Source organism: Eriocheir sinensis, chromosome 20, assembly GCF_024679095.1.
Source record: "Eriocheir sinensis breed Jianghai 21 chromosome 20, ASM2467909v1, whole genome shotgun sequence".
Taxonomy (NCBI): domain Eukaryota; kingdom Metazoa; phylum Arthropoda; class Malacostraca; order Decapoda; family Varunidae; genus Eriocheir; species Eriocheir sinensis.
Genome location: NC_066528.1, coordinates 16,398,864 through 16,412,718, shown reverse-complemented (window position 1 = coordinate 16,412,718; position 13,855 = coordinate 16,398,864). Strand labels below are relative to the sequence as shown.

Genomic DNA, 13,855 nt, shown 5'->3' with positions numbered 1-13,855 from the left:
TACATGTGTTCTGACCTTTGTTATTTCCTGATTAATATCTTTTTATTTAATTTATAAGCTGTACTAAGTTTACATTTCTCTTTTTCTGTTAATGGAGGTCTTGGACGACTATGTGTTCGATTTCAGCATAATTGGGAACTTAACATAAGTCTTTTTCTTATTCATCTTTACCCTAAATCTTGACTCAGCCACTCTCCAATAGGAAGCACTGGTCTTCCCTTAAAATAACTACTTGAACTCTTTTATGGTAACTTAACCTTTTTAATAGGAACGAAGCCTTCCCCTTAAATAGTTACTTAACCTCCTGTAACCTAAATAGTAACACAGCCCCTCTCAAACAGTAACCTAGCCTTCCCCTTAAATAGTTACTTGACCTCCTTAATGGTAACCTAACCCTCTTTTAACAGTTACTCGGCTCCCTTGAAATAGTAATTGATCCTCACCTACCCCCTTCCCTGTATCCCAACAACACTTACCTTCATAACCTTCCCATAACACAGCCTCTACCCTTCCCCTGTATCCCAACAACACTTACCTTCATAACCTTCCCATAACACAGCCTCTACCCTTCCCCTGTATCCCAACAACACTTACCTTCATAACCTTCCCATAACACAGCCTCTACCCTTCCCCTGTATCCCAACAACACTTACCTTCATAACCTTCCCATAACTTAACACAGCCTCTACCCTTCCCCTGTATCCCAACAACACAGTACCCTTCATAACCTTCCCGTAACTTAACACAGCCTCTACCCTTCCCCTGTATCCCAACAACACTTACCTTCATAACCTTCCCATAACACAGCCTATACACCTCTCTCTAAATCCCTCCGTCATTCAACCCCCAGATAACCTAACACTTCTACACTTCTTTTCCCCTCAAGAACACACACTTCATCTCCTTCTACCCCTTCTACACCTCCACACAGGCCAAGGTCGTGACAGAAACACACTTAAATTACTTTGAAAAATACTTTATTGATCACCAAATACACTTATAATTATGTACAAGGACACTTCCCTCGCCCCGCCCCGCCCCGTCACGCCAATTCAGACAGATTCTCCTTCGCCGGGGCAACTATCACAGACTCACAGCCACCCCTTCAACCCCCCCACCCCCTCCCCTTTAATCCTCCCACACCACCAACACACATTGAATCCCCTTCCCTCCCTTCGTTATGCGTTGGTGGTTAGCTGCTTCAGGAGGGCGGGAAGGGAGGAACAGGAGTAGGGTAGCCCAGCACACATGGAGGAGGGCGTAGGGAAAGGAAAGGAAAGAATACTGAATAAATAATTGGAGGTCACAGGTCTCTCCTCCTTCCCCTTGGCCTTCGTGATGTTGGGTCCTCCTCCTCTTGATCCTGTTCAGCATTTCTATTCGTTGTTTTGTCCAGTTTTCTTTTGCAGGATTTCTCGCATTTTGTCCAGTTTTCTTTTGCAGGATTTCTCGTCTCTCATCGGATAGCTTTTCACCATTTCTTTTCGTCATTTTGTCCTGTTTTCTGTTGCAGGATCTTTCATCGGTCACCTTTTCACTATTTCTCTTCGTTATTTTGTCCCGTTTTCTGTTGCAGGATTTCTCGTCGTTCATCGGATACCTTTTCTCCATTTCTTTTCGTTATTTTGTCCCGTTTTCTGTTGCAGGATTTCTCGTCTTTCATCGGTTAGCTTTTCTCCATTTCTTTTCGTTATTTTGTCCCGTTTTCTGTTGCAGGATTTCTCGTCTCTCATCGGTTAGCTTTTCACTATTTCTCTTCGTCATTTTGTCCCGTTTTCTGTTGCAGGATTTCTCGTCTCCCATTGGTTATTTGTTTTCTCATTTATGGTTATTGGAAGTCACAGATTCTTCCTCCATCCATTAGCTGTCTTGATGATGGTTACTTCTCTTACTCCTTCTCTTACTCCTTCTCTTTGTCTCATTTTGTCCTGTTTTCATTTGCAAGAGTCCTCGTCACGCATAAGCTATTTGTTTTCTCCTTTAAAGTGTTATCTACTCTCCGTTATCTATCGTCCACATTGACACTGTTACTGGGCGACAAGGAGAAACCAACCACTTCTTACGACACTGTTACGTGGAGTCCAGTCACTGTTATTAGTCTCCAGGCACTAACACACTGAAGTAACAACCACCCCCCCAACGTCCCTCACACTTCAGGCTTTACTGGGCTTCGATCTCCAGCGGCGGCGCGTAGCTGAAGCCTTGGAAAACGTGGTCTACGGCCTGCACTGACGCGGAGAGCATGTTGTTCGGGGAGACTGGCGAGTGTCCCAAAACAGCCTCCTTCGTGAACTGGGGATCAACATTTCGGGTGTCCTCGGGGCCGCTCTGGAAGTAAAGACGAGGCAGAGTGAGGATGGTGTGCTGACAGGACTAAGGAAAGGGTGTATGCTGGTAGGGACTGGTGTACAAAAGAACATAAAGGAAGAACAAACTACAGCAGACCTGCTGGTCCTTACGAGGCTGTTTGTGACAAGCTACACTAACTATCTAATCAAAGGTGGAAGATGAAGGACAGCAAAGGCGAAGGCTCCTCCCCACCCCCCCATCCCTTCAGCCAAAGCTGGCAGGAAAGGAAAAAGAACCATGCAGCATGGAAAAACTGCATGGAAATTATGTAGGAAAGAGGAAAGAATTACCATTTCTGCTTTGGGTGCAGAGAAAGAGAGGCAGAGGTTAAGACAAGACAGTGAGGGGGGGGGGTTTGACAGAGGGCTAACGGAGAGATGTATGATAGTGGGATTGATTTTGGGTGCAGAGAGAGAGAGAGAGGGGGGTGTTGAATAGGAGGAATGAGAAAGGGCATGTTGAAGGTAGAATAAAGAAGAGGTAGATGATAGCGGGGTTGCTTTAAGGAGTAGAGGAGCGATGGGAGAGGTTTTTAGGTGCTGAAAAAGGGAGGAAAGAAATGGGGAGAAGGGAAAAGTTGAAAGGTTAGGTTATAAGAGGTGTGTGGAAGGGAAGGTCATGAGGTGTAGAAGGCGCGCATTAAGTTATTTAGGGAAGGTTGTCTACTGAAGATGTAGGTTCCTTTCCTCCCATTCCCGTCCCTCCCGTCCCCTCCCTCTTCTCCCTCCCCACCCCTCCCTTCCACTTCCCTCCCCCCTCTCCCTTCCCCCTGCAGACACTCACCACCCTGGGCTTGAAGGGGGGAGCCACGGCGCGCTTGGCAATCAGGTCCCAGTCTATCGTCCTGAAGAACTCCTGCTCCTTCACCTCCTCGCCGTCCCGCGCGCTGCTGCCGAGGCGGTCACGGGGGTCCTTCTGCAGTAGCTGGGGATGTGAAGGACGCTGGTCATGCATTTGTAAAGGACTCGACCCTAGTTTTGGTTAGGTTTGCACTACAGGTTTAAGGATCACTGTGACGGAGATGAGCACCGAGGCCACGCGTAGCTATAGCGTATGCCCCTTCCTTACATGTATTCCTACCAGTCAGGCACTCCTTTAGGTTGCATTTAGGATGTCTAATATTTTTCTTTTCCCCAATTTCTTTACATTTGATATGAGTTGATTTTTTACTGTATATATTTTTTTCCTTTGTAGATTTTTTTTGTCAATTATTAAACATTTTATCTATCTATCTATCTGTATGTTTATCTATCTAGCTATCCCAGTTTTTGTGTTTTTTTCAGTCTCGCTGTTTGGCATTGTTTTTATTTTTATTTCTTTTGTAAACTTCAATTTCTGTCATTATTCAACTATGTATATCTATATCTACATCTATGTTTATAGCTATATCTATCTATCTGTTTGTCTGCCTCAATATATCTGTCTATATCTTTTGTTTTTCACCCTCATACTATCATTATCTATCTATCTGTCACCCTATCTATCTATCTCCGCTTCCTTTTCCCACCGTCACAATCACTCTCACCCCGCCGCCACACTCACCCCCTGCAGCAGCGTGCGAGCCTTCTGCGTGGCGGAGGGCTTCAGCTTGAGCGGCTTGTTGAGGATGGCATCGTACATCACGGGGGTCTCGCGGGAGTAGAAGGGCGGGAGGCCGTACAGCATCTCGAACAGGACGGCTCCTAGCGTCCACCAGTCCACGGCGCGGGAGTACGGCTGTGGGGGAAAAGGGGAGGGTGTGGTGAGGTGGTGAAGTGTGAGTGTGTGTGTGGGTGTGAACTGGTGGTGTTTAGAGAGGGAGAGGGACAGGTGGTCAGGTGGGAGCATGTGTGTATGGGTGTGGTTGTGTGAACAGGTGGGTGTTTAGAGAGGAAGGGTACGGCTGTGTGGAGAGGAAGGGTACGGCTGTGTGGAGAGGAAGGGTACGGCTGTGTGGAGAGGGAGAGGGACAGGTGGTCAGGTGGGAGCGTGTGTGTGTGTGTTTGTGGTTGGGTTAGATGGTGTGTGATGGGTGTGTGTGTTTTTGCAGTGGGAAGAAAATGCTGTGTGTGTGTGTGTGTGTGTGTGTGTGTGTGTGTGTGTGTGTGTGTGTGTTGGGGGTAGTCAGGAGATGAGGATAACATGAAAGAACCAAAAATCACAAGGAAAGAAAGAAAAAAACACCCAGACACATAAGACGTAGAGGCTTTAAACATTGATAAAGAAAGACCAATCCCCCTCCTCCTCCTCCTCCTCCTTTGCCTTACCTGCTTCTTGAGGATCTCCGGCGCCAGGTACTCCGGGGTGCCGCAGAAGGTGTTGGTTTTGGCCGTGGGATTCAGGAGTCCTTCTTTGCACAACCCGAAGTCCGTCAACACCACGTGGCCCTCGGCGTCTAGCAGGATGTTCTCCGGCTTAAGATCCCTGTACACGATGCCCTGAAGACGATGCATAGGAGTCAGATGTTGTGTAGGATGTTGAGGACGTTATTTTATTGCCATTTGTATCTTGAGACGAAAATGGTAGAGGTACAGAAAATAAATGCTATACAACCTCCCCCCATCCCCCTCTCCCCACACTTTACCTGGCTATGCATGTAGGTAAGGGCGCAGCAGATTTCGGCCGCATAGAACCTTGCGCGCCCCTCTGGGAAGACTCGCTCTTTCTGGAGGTGGAAGAACAGCTGCGGAAGGGAGGAAAGGTTGAGGATGTTAGTGGTGGTGATGGTGGTTGTAGTAGTGGTAGTTTAGAATGATGTTTATTTGTATGTTTGTTTGTTAAAGACGTTCCCTCAACTAACCACCCCCCTGTTCCATTCTTCAAGACAAAACTATTTCATCTCCTCTTCCTTTTCCATCCCTTTTTCCATCTCCATCCCTCCACTCACCTCCCTTTCTTTTCCTTTTCATCTCCTTCCCTCCACTCACCTCCCTTTCTTTTCTCCTTCTTCCCTTACCTCGACTACCCTCTCTTTCCATTCCTGTCCCTCAACTAACCACGCTGTTCCATTCTTCAAGACAAAACTTTTTATAATTTCCTTTTCCTTCCCTTTTCCACTCTTCCTTTTCCATCTCCTTCCCTCCAGTCACCTCCCTTTCTTTTCTCCCTCTTCCCTCCCCTTCCCTCGACTCACCTCCCCGCCGTTCACGTAGTCCAGCACGAAGAATATCTTTTGCTTGGTGGTGAAGGCGAAGTGCAGCTGGACGAGGTAGGGGTGGTTCATCATCTTCAGCAGCACCGACCGCTCGCTCAGCACGTGGGCAGTCTCGTTACGCCGCACGATCAGCCTTTTGTTCAGCACCTACGGGGGAGGATGGAGGGAGTCAGCACTTTAGGAATGGTGTCGAGGTATAAGAAAGGGTAGTCAGCAGTGATAGGAGGGTAGTCAGCATATATAAAGTGTAGTCAGCAGAAGATAGTCAGGTGGTCATTGAGGATAGAAGAATTGAGAGAAAAGAATGGAAAGAAAAAAAGAAAAAAGAAGAAATTGGAGAAAAAGAGGAAAAGATGGAAAAAAATAGGAAAAGAAGAAAAAAAAGAAGAAAAAAAAGAAGAAATAAAAGAAGAAAAAAAAGAAGAAAAAAAAGAAGAAAAAAAAGAAGAAAAAAAAGAAGAAAAAAAAGAAGAAAAAAAAGAAGAAAAAAAGAAGAAAAAAAAGAAGAAAGTAAGGAAGGAGAGAAGAAAAGAAAGGAAGGAAGGAAGAAAGGGAAGGGAAGGAGAGGAAGAGGAAGGAAAGAGAAAGGAAGGGAAGGAGAGGGAGAGAAAGGGAAGAGAAAGGAAGGAGAGGGAGAGGAAGGAAAGAGAAAGGAAGGGAAGGAGAGGGAGAGAAAGGAAGAAAGGAGGGAAGGAGGGAGAAGGAAAGGAAGGAGAAGGAAGGAAGAAAGGGAAGAAGAGGAAGGAGAAGAAGGATGGGAAGGAGAGGGAGATAAAGGGAAGAGAAAGGAAAGGAAGGAGAGGGAGAGAAAGGAAAGGAAGGGAAGGAAGGAAGGGAAGGAAGAGAAAGGAGGAAGGAAGGAGAGAGAAAAGGAAGAGAAAGGAAGGAAGGAGGAGGAAGGGAAGGGAAGGGAAGGGAAGGAAGAGGAAGGAAAGAGAAAGGAAGGGAAGGAGAGGGAGAGAAAGGGAAGAGAAAAGAAGGGAAGGAGAGGGAGAGAAAGGGAAGAGAAAGGAAGGGAAGGGAAGGAGAGGGAGAGAAAGGAAAGAGAAAGGAGGGGAAGGAGAGGGAGATAAAGGGAAGAGAAAGGAAGGGAAGGGAAGGAAAGCAAGAGGAAGAGGAAGATAAGAGAAAGGAAGAAAATAACGAAAAAAGAAAAAAGAAAAAAACGAAGCAGAAGAAAAGCAAAAACAAGTGTTGCTATCCAGGTGTCAATGTCCATATACAGGTGTGGGAGCTCACCTTGACGGCGTACACCCTGTCATCATCCAGGTAGCGCGCCAGCATCACCTTGCCAAAGCTGCCCTTCCCCACCACCGTCAGGAACTCGAAGTCAGACGGGGAGAGGCTGCGGGAGGGAGAGGAGGAGGAGGTGAGGAGAGGAAGAGAGGTAGAGTTTGTACATGCGGGGGAGAGGGAGGTTAGTCTCAACATATGAATTTCACACACAACACACTCAATATATCATAATTAACACAAAACACTCATTCCTTTAACGCACACACACACACACTCCAGCCCACGCAATACCCACACCTAACACACTCAATATCTAACCTCTCCGTGTAGCACCCAAACACAACCTAACACACCCCACACACTCAATACATCACAATCAACACAAAACACTCATTCCTTCAACGCACTTCAGCACACACGCACTCCAGCCGACGCAATACCCACACCTAACGCACTCAATATCTAACCTCTCCGTGTAGCACCCAAACACAACCTAACACCCTTCACCCAACACACTCGCATCCAACACCCTCTCCTACCCATCACCCCCCTCCCTCATCCCTCAGCCTCACCTCTTCTTCTCGCAGCCCAAGTCGATGCTTTGCTGGGTGTCCAATAAGGAGGGGTGCCCGCTTTCACCCTCCTCTGAGCGGCCCTGACCCCCTTCCTGCCCCTGTAGCGGCTTCCTGTAGGGGTTAAACGGAGTGTGAGGTGTTTGGCAGGGGGATAGGGAAGAGGTATAAGGAAAGGAAAGAAGACGTGGAGGATGAGAAAAGGAAGGAAGGAAGAAGAGAAAGGAAAGAAAGGGATGTAGAGGCGATGGGAAAAGCTGCAAATAAGGAAATGAGAGAAAAGAAAAGACTGGGATGTGAAGATATGTTTAGGAGAGGGTTAAGAAAGGATGAATGGGAAAGGAAAGAGGGGAGATAGAGAGGGTCAACGAGGGGATATGTGTATGGTAGAGAAGGGTATCAAATTATATGGTAGAGGATTAAGAAAGGATGAAAGGGAAGGAGAGAAGGGATAGGGGAGTGGGATGAAGAGGAAAGGAAAGAAGGGAGATAGAGGGGGTGGGCAAGGGCATATGTGTATGGTAGAGACGTAAGGAAGAGTGAAAGGGGAAAGGAAAGAGGGGATGGAGGGTATCAAATTATATGGTAGAGGATTAAGAAAGGATGAAAGGGGAAGGAGAGAAGGGATATGGAAATGGGATGAAGAGGAAAGGAAAGAAGGGAGATAGAGAGGGTCAACGAGGGGATATGTGTATGGTAGAGACGTAAGGAAGAGTGAAGGGGAAAGGAAAGAGGGGAGGGAGGGTATAGAAGTGTATGGTAGAGGATTAAGAAAGGATGAAGGGGAAGGGAGAGAAGGGATATGGAGAAGGTGAAAGACAGCAATAGACAATAGTTTGATTAGGAAGAATGAAAGGGGAATAGAAGATAATGAATAGGAAGTTTAGATAAAAGAAAAAGAGTTCATTGTATTGCAGATTTAATGTATAAGAAGGAGACTGACACACCTTTCGTAATGAAGCCCAAAGGTAAACTCCCACGCGTCTTACCTGGGCGGGACGGGGGCTCCAGGTGGCATGAGGAACTGGGGGTTGTAGCCGACGGAGGGCGTGGAGTTGGCGCCGCTGGAACCCGAGCCGCTACTGCTGGTGGAACTCCTGAAGCGATCTATCTGCAGGAACTCTCGCACCTCTGGGCTGTTGGGGCGGGAGGTCGAAACAATTGAGAACAGTAGAGGTTAGAATTGTTGTTGTACTTGTTATTCTTATTTTCTTCCTGTTTTCCATATTCTATTGTTATTTCCTTCGTTATTATTTTTTCTTCTTATTCTTATTCGATGACATGGGAAATGATAGCTGAGGCAAGACAGACGCTGAGGGAAGAGATGGTAAATGGGACAGTCGCAGTAAGTAGACAGAGTAGATACAGTAGACAGGGACGGTAGACACAAGACAGAACAAGAGTAGATATGATAGACACACACACACACACACACACACACACACACACACACACACACACACACACACACGACAGAAGGCAAGGGAATGACTGACAAGGGAAGGGTTAGCAGGGGAAGGGCTGACAAGGGAAAGGGCTGACAGGGGAAAGGGCTGACAAGGGAAAGGGCTGACAAGGGAACGGGCTGGCAGGGGGAAGGACTGACTAGGGGAGGGTTAGCAAGGGAAAGGCTGGCAGGGGATAGGTTGACAGGGTGTGGGAAAGAATATGAAGGGGATGAAGGAAAGAGATGCGATATGGACGTAAGGAAAAGAATAAATGAAAAAAAATGAAAGAAAAAAGGGGATGAAATGAGAATGTAAGAAAAAAAAAGGAAGATGAAAAAAATGCAAAGAAGGAGATTAAGGAGAGATGAAAGGAGAGTGAATGGGGAAAAGAAAATAATGAAGGAAATACGGAAGGTGAAAGAAAACTATACGTGTAATGGGAGACTTACATATTGACGGTTCGGGTGTCGCCCATAACGTCCTGGATGAAGTGGTTGAGGTTATAGCAGTCTGCCGTGTTCTCGTCAGGCAGGTGAATATTGTTGTTGGGACTCACCTGGAGGAAGGGAGGAAGGGGGGGAGGTTAGTATTGTTTTTTTGTTGTTGTTATTCTTGTTATTTTATTCCTGTTTTCTCTTGTTATTAATGTCGTTATTCCTATTTTTATTGTTGTTATTTTTTATGTTTGTGTTATTCTTGTTTGTTATCATTGTTGTTATTTTCATCTTTATACGAAGGGAGGAAGGGGGAGGTTGGTATTGCTGTTTTTGTTGTTGTTATTCTTGTTATCTTATTCCTGTTTTCTCTTGTTATTAATGTCGTTATTCCTATTTTTATTGTTATTTATATGTTTATGTTATTCCTGTTTGTTATCATTGTTGTTATTTTCATCTTTATACTCCAATTTCTTCCATTCTGATAGTTTTTTTTATTCTTATTTCTGGTATTATTAGTGTTATTGTTATTTTTTGTATGCTTGTTCTTCCTTTTGTTATCACTGTCTTAGTTATGATTCCTATTTTTACTCCGGTTCTTCCTATTGTTGTGTTATTTCTATTCCTGTTCACGCCATTATTGTTATCGTCACTATTACTGTTATTATTCTCATTAGTGTTGTTATTGATGCTGAGAATAACACCGCACACTGACAAACGAAAGATGGATATTTACCAGACAATCTCGGCGGACACACGCACTCACTATCCGCAGCGGTGAGAAGCAGGAGAGGAAGTGGGGGAAAGGTCAGGAGAGATCGCTTTATATAGAGAGACGAAGGGGTGTGAGAATGAACCCCACATTGACAAACGAAAGATGGATATTTACCAGACAGTCTCGGCGGACACACGCACTCACTATCCGCAGCGTTGAGAAGCAGGAGGGTAAGTGAAGGAAGGCAGGACACATCGCTTTATATATACAAGACGAAGGGGTCACGTGAGAGGGTGATGGAGATACGGCTTGTGCAAATCCCTATCCGGCAGGTGTTGTAAGTCAGGTCATTCTCAGGTCATCTTCCCTCCCTCCTCCTACGCTGCGCTGTACAGGTGAGGGATTACAGGGGTGGGAAGTGACCTCAACCGATGACCTCATGAATGGTTTAGCGTGGTCATACTTAGGTCACCCCCTCTCCCTCCCCCACGTAGCGATGTACAGGTGAGGGGATTGGTGGGAATTGACCTCAACCAGTGACCTCGTGAATGGTTCAGTGTGGGGGTCTTATCAAAAAGGAGGTCACGTCAGACAGTAATCTTCTCTCATTCCCTTATGTTAACGATCAGGTCATTCTCAGGTCACCTCCCCTGCCTCCCACTCTGCGAAGGGGTGGGACATGACCTCAACCGGTGACCTCATGAATTGATTTAGTGTGTGGGTCATCTCAAAAAGGTCACGCCACGCAATACTACCCTTTCCTTTCCTGTTGTTTAATATCCGTTTGTTCTCCTTCTTCCTTTTTCTTAGTATTTTCGTTATAGTTAATCTTCACTGCGTCATCACATTCTGCAATCCTTTCTTTCTCTCCCTTGTTTCCTTTCTTTCTATTCTTTCTTTATCTCGTCAGTCACACCACACACTCCAGTCCTTTCCTTCCTTCCTCTGTTTTCTTTATTTTCCGTCATACTTGTTAATCTCCCTCGGACTTGCGTACAAAATATGTTTCCTCTCTTCCTTGTCGTTCTCGCCTGTCTCACTACACACTCCAGTCCTTTCCTTCCTTCCTTCCTCTGTTTTCTTTATTTTCCGTCATACTTGTTAATCTTCCTCGGACTTGAGTACAAAAAATATGTTTCCTCTCTTCCTTGTCGTTCTCGCCTGTCTCACTACACACTCCAGTCCTTTCCTTCCTTCCTCTGTTTTCTTAATTCATCGTCATACTTGTTAATCTTCCTCGGACTTGAGTACAAAAAATATGTTTCCTCTCTTCCTTGTCGTTCTCGCCTGTCTCACTAAACACTCCGGTACTTTCCTTCCTTCCTCTGTTTTCTTAATTCATCGTCATACTTGTTAATCTCCCTCGGACTTGAGTACAAAAAATGGTTACTCTCTTCCTTCTCTTTCTTTATCTCTGCCTGTCACTCCAGTCCTTTCCTTTCTCCCTCTGTTTTCTTTATTTTCCGTCATACTTGTTAATCTTCCTCGGACTTGAGTACAAAAAATGGTTACTCTCTTCCTTCTCTTTCTTTATCTCTGCCTGTCACTCCAGTCCTTTCCTTTCTCCCTCTGTTTTCTTTATTTTCCGTCATACTTGTTAATCTCCCTCGGACTTGAGTACAACAAACACACTAATGTCCTTTCTGTCTTCTCCTTCCTGGAACACTCAAGCCCTTACCGAGGTTCTCAATCCCCCTTTCTCTCTCTCTCTCTCTCGCTGCCTTAACATCCGCCGTTCAATCACACGCGGTTCACTTCTTCATATCAGTTAATCTTTCTTCCCTGTTTAATCATACCTCCGCGCCCTTTCTTTATCTCATTCCTGGAAGAGTCTATGGCTTTTCTGTGTCCTAGTAATACTCTCTCTGCTCGCCACATCTCCGGTTTAATAGTATCCATTTCTTGTTGTGGTGTATCGGTTAATATTCTTTGCTTTATCTTATGTCTTTCTCTTTTTCATTCCTGGAAGAGTCTATGGCTTTTCTGTGTCCTAGTTATCCTCTCTTTGCCACACCTCCTCCGGTTAATTAGTTTCCTTTTTTTTGTTGTGGTGTATCGGTTAATATTTTTTTATCGTATGTTTTTTTATCCCATTCCTGGAAGAGTCTATGGCTTTTCTGTGTCCTAGTAATCCTATCTTTGCCACACATTTCCGGTTTAACAGTATTATTTTTTTTTTCGTTGTGGTGTATCGGTTTAAAGTCTCTGTGTTTATATGTCTCTGTCTCTCTCTATCTCATACTTGGAAGATTCTATGCCTAGGTGTTTTGGTAATAATTTCTTTACTATATCTGCCCCCGCGACTTAACAGTTTTCATAGGTTTCTCTCATCAAATATGTCTCTTTCTGTCTCTAATGCGTGGAAATTCTCTATCTTAGCTTTGTGTCACAGTACCTTCCTCTTTGCCACATACTTAGCATCACAACTAGTATGGGAATCAAAGGGTTTTCTATTTCTTCAACCTTTTCTCTGTCTTTCTCTGTCTCATTCTTAAATCAATATACCTCTACGCACAGTCTTGGTTATCTTCCTCTCTGCCACATATTCCAATTAGTATGGATATCAGGCAAGCTTCTCTGTTTCATCAACCTTCTATATGTCTTTCTCTGTCTCATTCTTAAATCAATATACCTCTACGCACAGTCTTGGTTATCTTCCTCTCTGCCACATATTTCAATTAGTATAGATATCAGGTAAGCTTCTCTGTTTCACCAACCTTCTCTAGTCTTTATCTCATTCCTAAATCATACACCTCTACGCACAGTCTTGGTTATCTTCCTCTCTGCCACATATTCCAATTAGTACGGATATCAGGTAAGCTTCTCTGTTTCACCAACCTTCTCTAGTCTTTCTCTATCTCATTCCTAAATCATTATACACCTCTACACACAGTCTTGGTACCTTCATCTTTGCCACAACGAACTCGTCTCCACATCTGTGCGTGTATTCATTTCACCATGTTAGATCATCCTGCATATTTCATTTCACCGGGCTTTTTTTAGCGGGCTTTTTTTTATTATTGTTTCCTTTTTTGTGCCCTTGAGCTGTCTCCTTTGTTGTAACCCCCCCCCCCCCCACACACACACACACACACACCTCAGCTGTCTCTATCTCTCCCTGGAACATTCTATACCAGTTCTGTGTATATCTTCAACCCCCCACTCTCACATTTATCATTCAGTGTTGACTTTGTATATAATCTGTCAGTGTATATGTCAACACGTTATCTGATCTCTGCTACAATTATTTACAGTGAATTTTTACTCTTCTAACCCCCCACCCCCCCCACCCCCCCTTCCACCCTCTCCCTTCCCTTGTTGCGTGGTCTCTCTTTCTCTCTCTCTGTTTGAACACGTGTTTTGAAATGTTGGTTGGCTTGCTCGCTTTCATTCATGGAGGAAGAATTGGTGGAGTCGACATATCCGCCCGAGCTGTCATTTTTACGGTCAGGTGTCAGGTGTTGTCAGGTAAGTTAATGGGCTCGGCCAGGCTCGCCCACCCCCATCTTTTGGCCGTAAATTTGACAGTTCGTCGGCTTCACCTCAATGGATGGGATTAGTGGGCCGTGTCGACTCCACCAATTCTACCTCCATGCTTTCATTCAACTCGTAAAGGTTACAATCATGCTTTCTCTCATTTCGTAAAGGTTCGAGTCATGCTTCCTTGCGCTTTTGAACTTGTATTGATCAGTTTTTTTTTAATGTCCGTCTGTCATCTATGAAGAATGTATTGTATTTTTATTTCTTATTTTTATACATGCAGTCCTTTAATCCGTAACTATTATTTTTTTATTTTATTTTCTGCATGGTACATTTTCATACAAGTCCGTTTTTTTTTTTTTTTTTTACTGCAAAGGAGACAGTTCAAGGGCGTTAAGAAAAACAATATTAAAGAAAAACAGCCCGCTACTTACCGCTCCTGAGTTGAGTACAGAGGAGTGGCCCAAAAGAGAGGTCAATTTCGGGAG

General features: G+C 44.8%; 1 protein-coding gene across 1 annotated transcript in view; it reads right to left on the bottom strand.

Moving 5' to 3' along the window:
• Positions 1-1,296: 1,296 nt before the first annotated feature.
• Positions 1,297-13,855, bottom strand: part of LOC127001271 (serine/threonine-protein kinase Sgk2-like) — a 30,091-nt gene continuing 17,532 nt past the window's right edge. The window contains exons 3-13 of the mRNA XM_050865633.1: positions 9,188-9,294; positions 8,280-8,426; positions 7,291-7,404; positions 6,722-6,827; positions 5,462-5,629; positions 4,913-5,011; positions 4,596-4,766; positions 3,892-4,065; positions 3,133-3,273; positions 1,601-2,328; positions 1,297-1,467 (exon numbers count right to left, since the gene is read on the bottom strand). Of these exons, the coding sequence (XP_050721590.1) occupies positions 2,161-2,328; positions 3,133-3,273; positions 3,892-4,065; positions 4,596-4,766; positions 4,913-5,011; positions 5,462-5,629; positions 6,722-6,827; positions 7,291-7,404; positions 8,280-8,426; positions 9,188-9,294 (1,395 nt within the window). The 3' untranslated portion in view covers positions 1,297-1,467; positions 1,601-2,160. The remainder of the gene's footprint in view (positions 1,468-1,600; positions 2,329-3,132; positions 3,274-3,891; positions 4,066-4,595; positions 4,767-4,912; positions 5,012-5,461; positions 5,630-6,721; positions 6,828-7,290; positions 7,405-8,279; positions 8,427-9,187; positions 9,295-13,855) is intronic.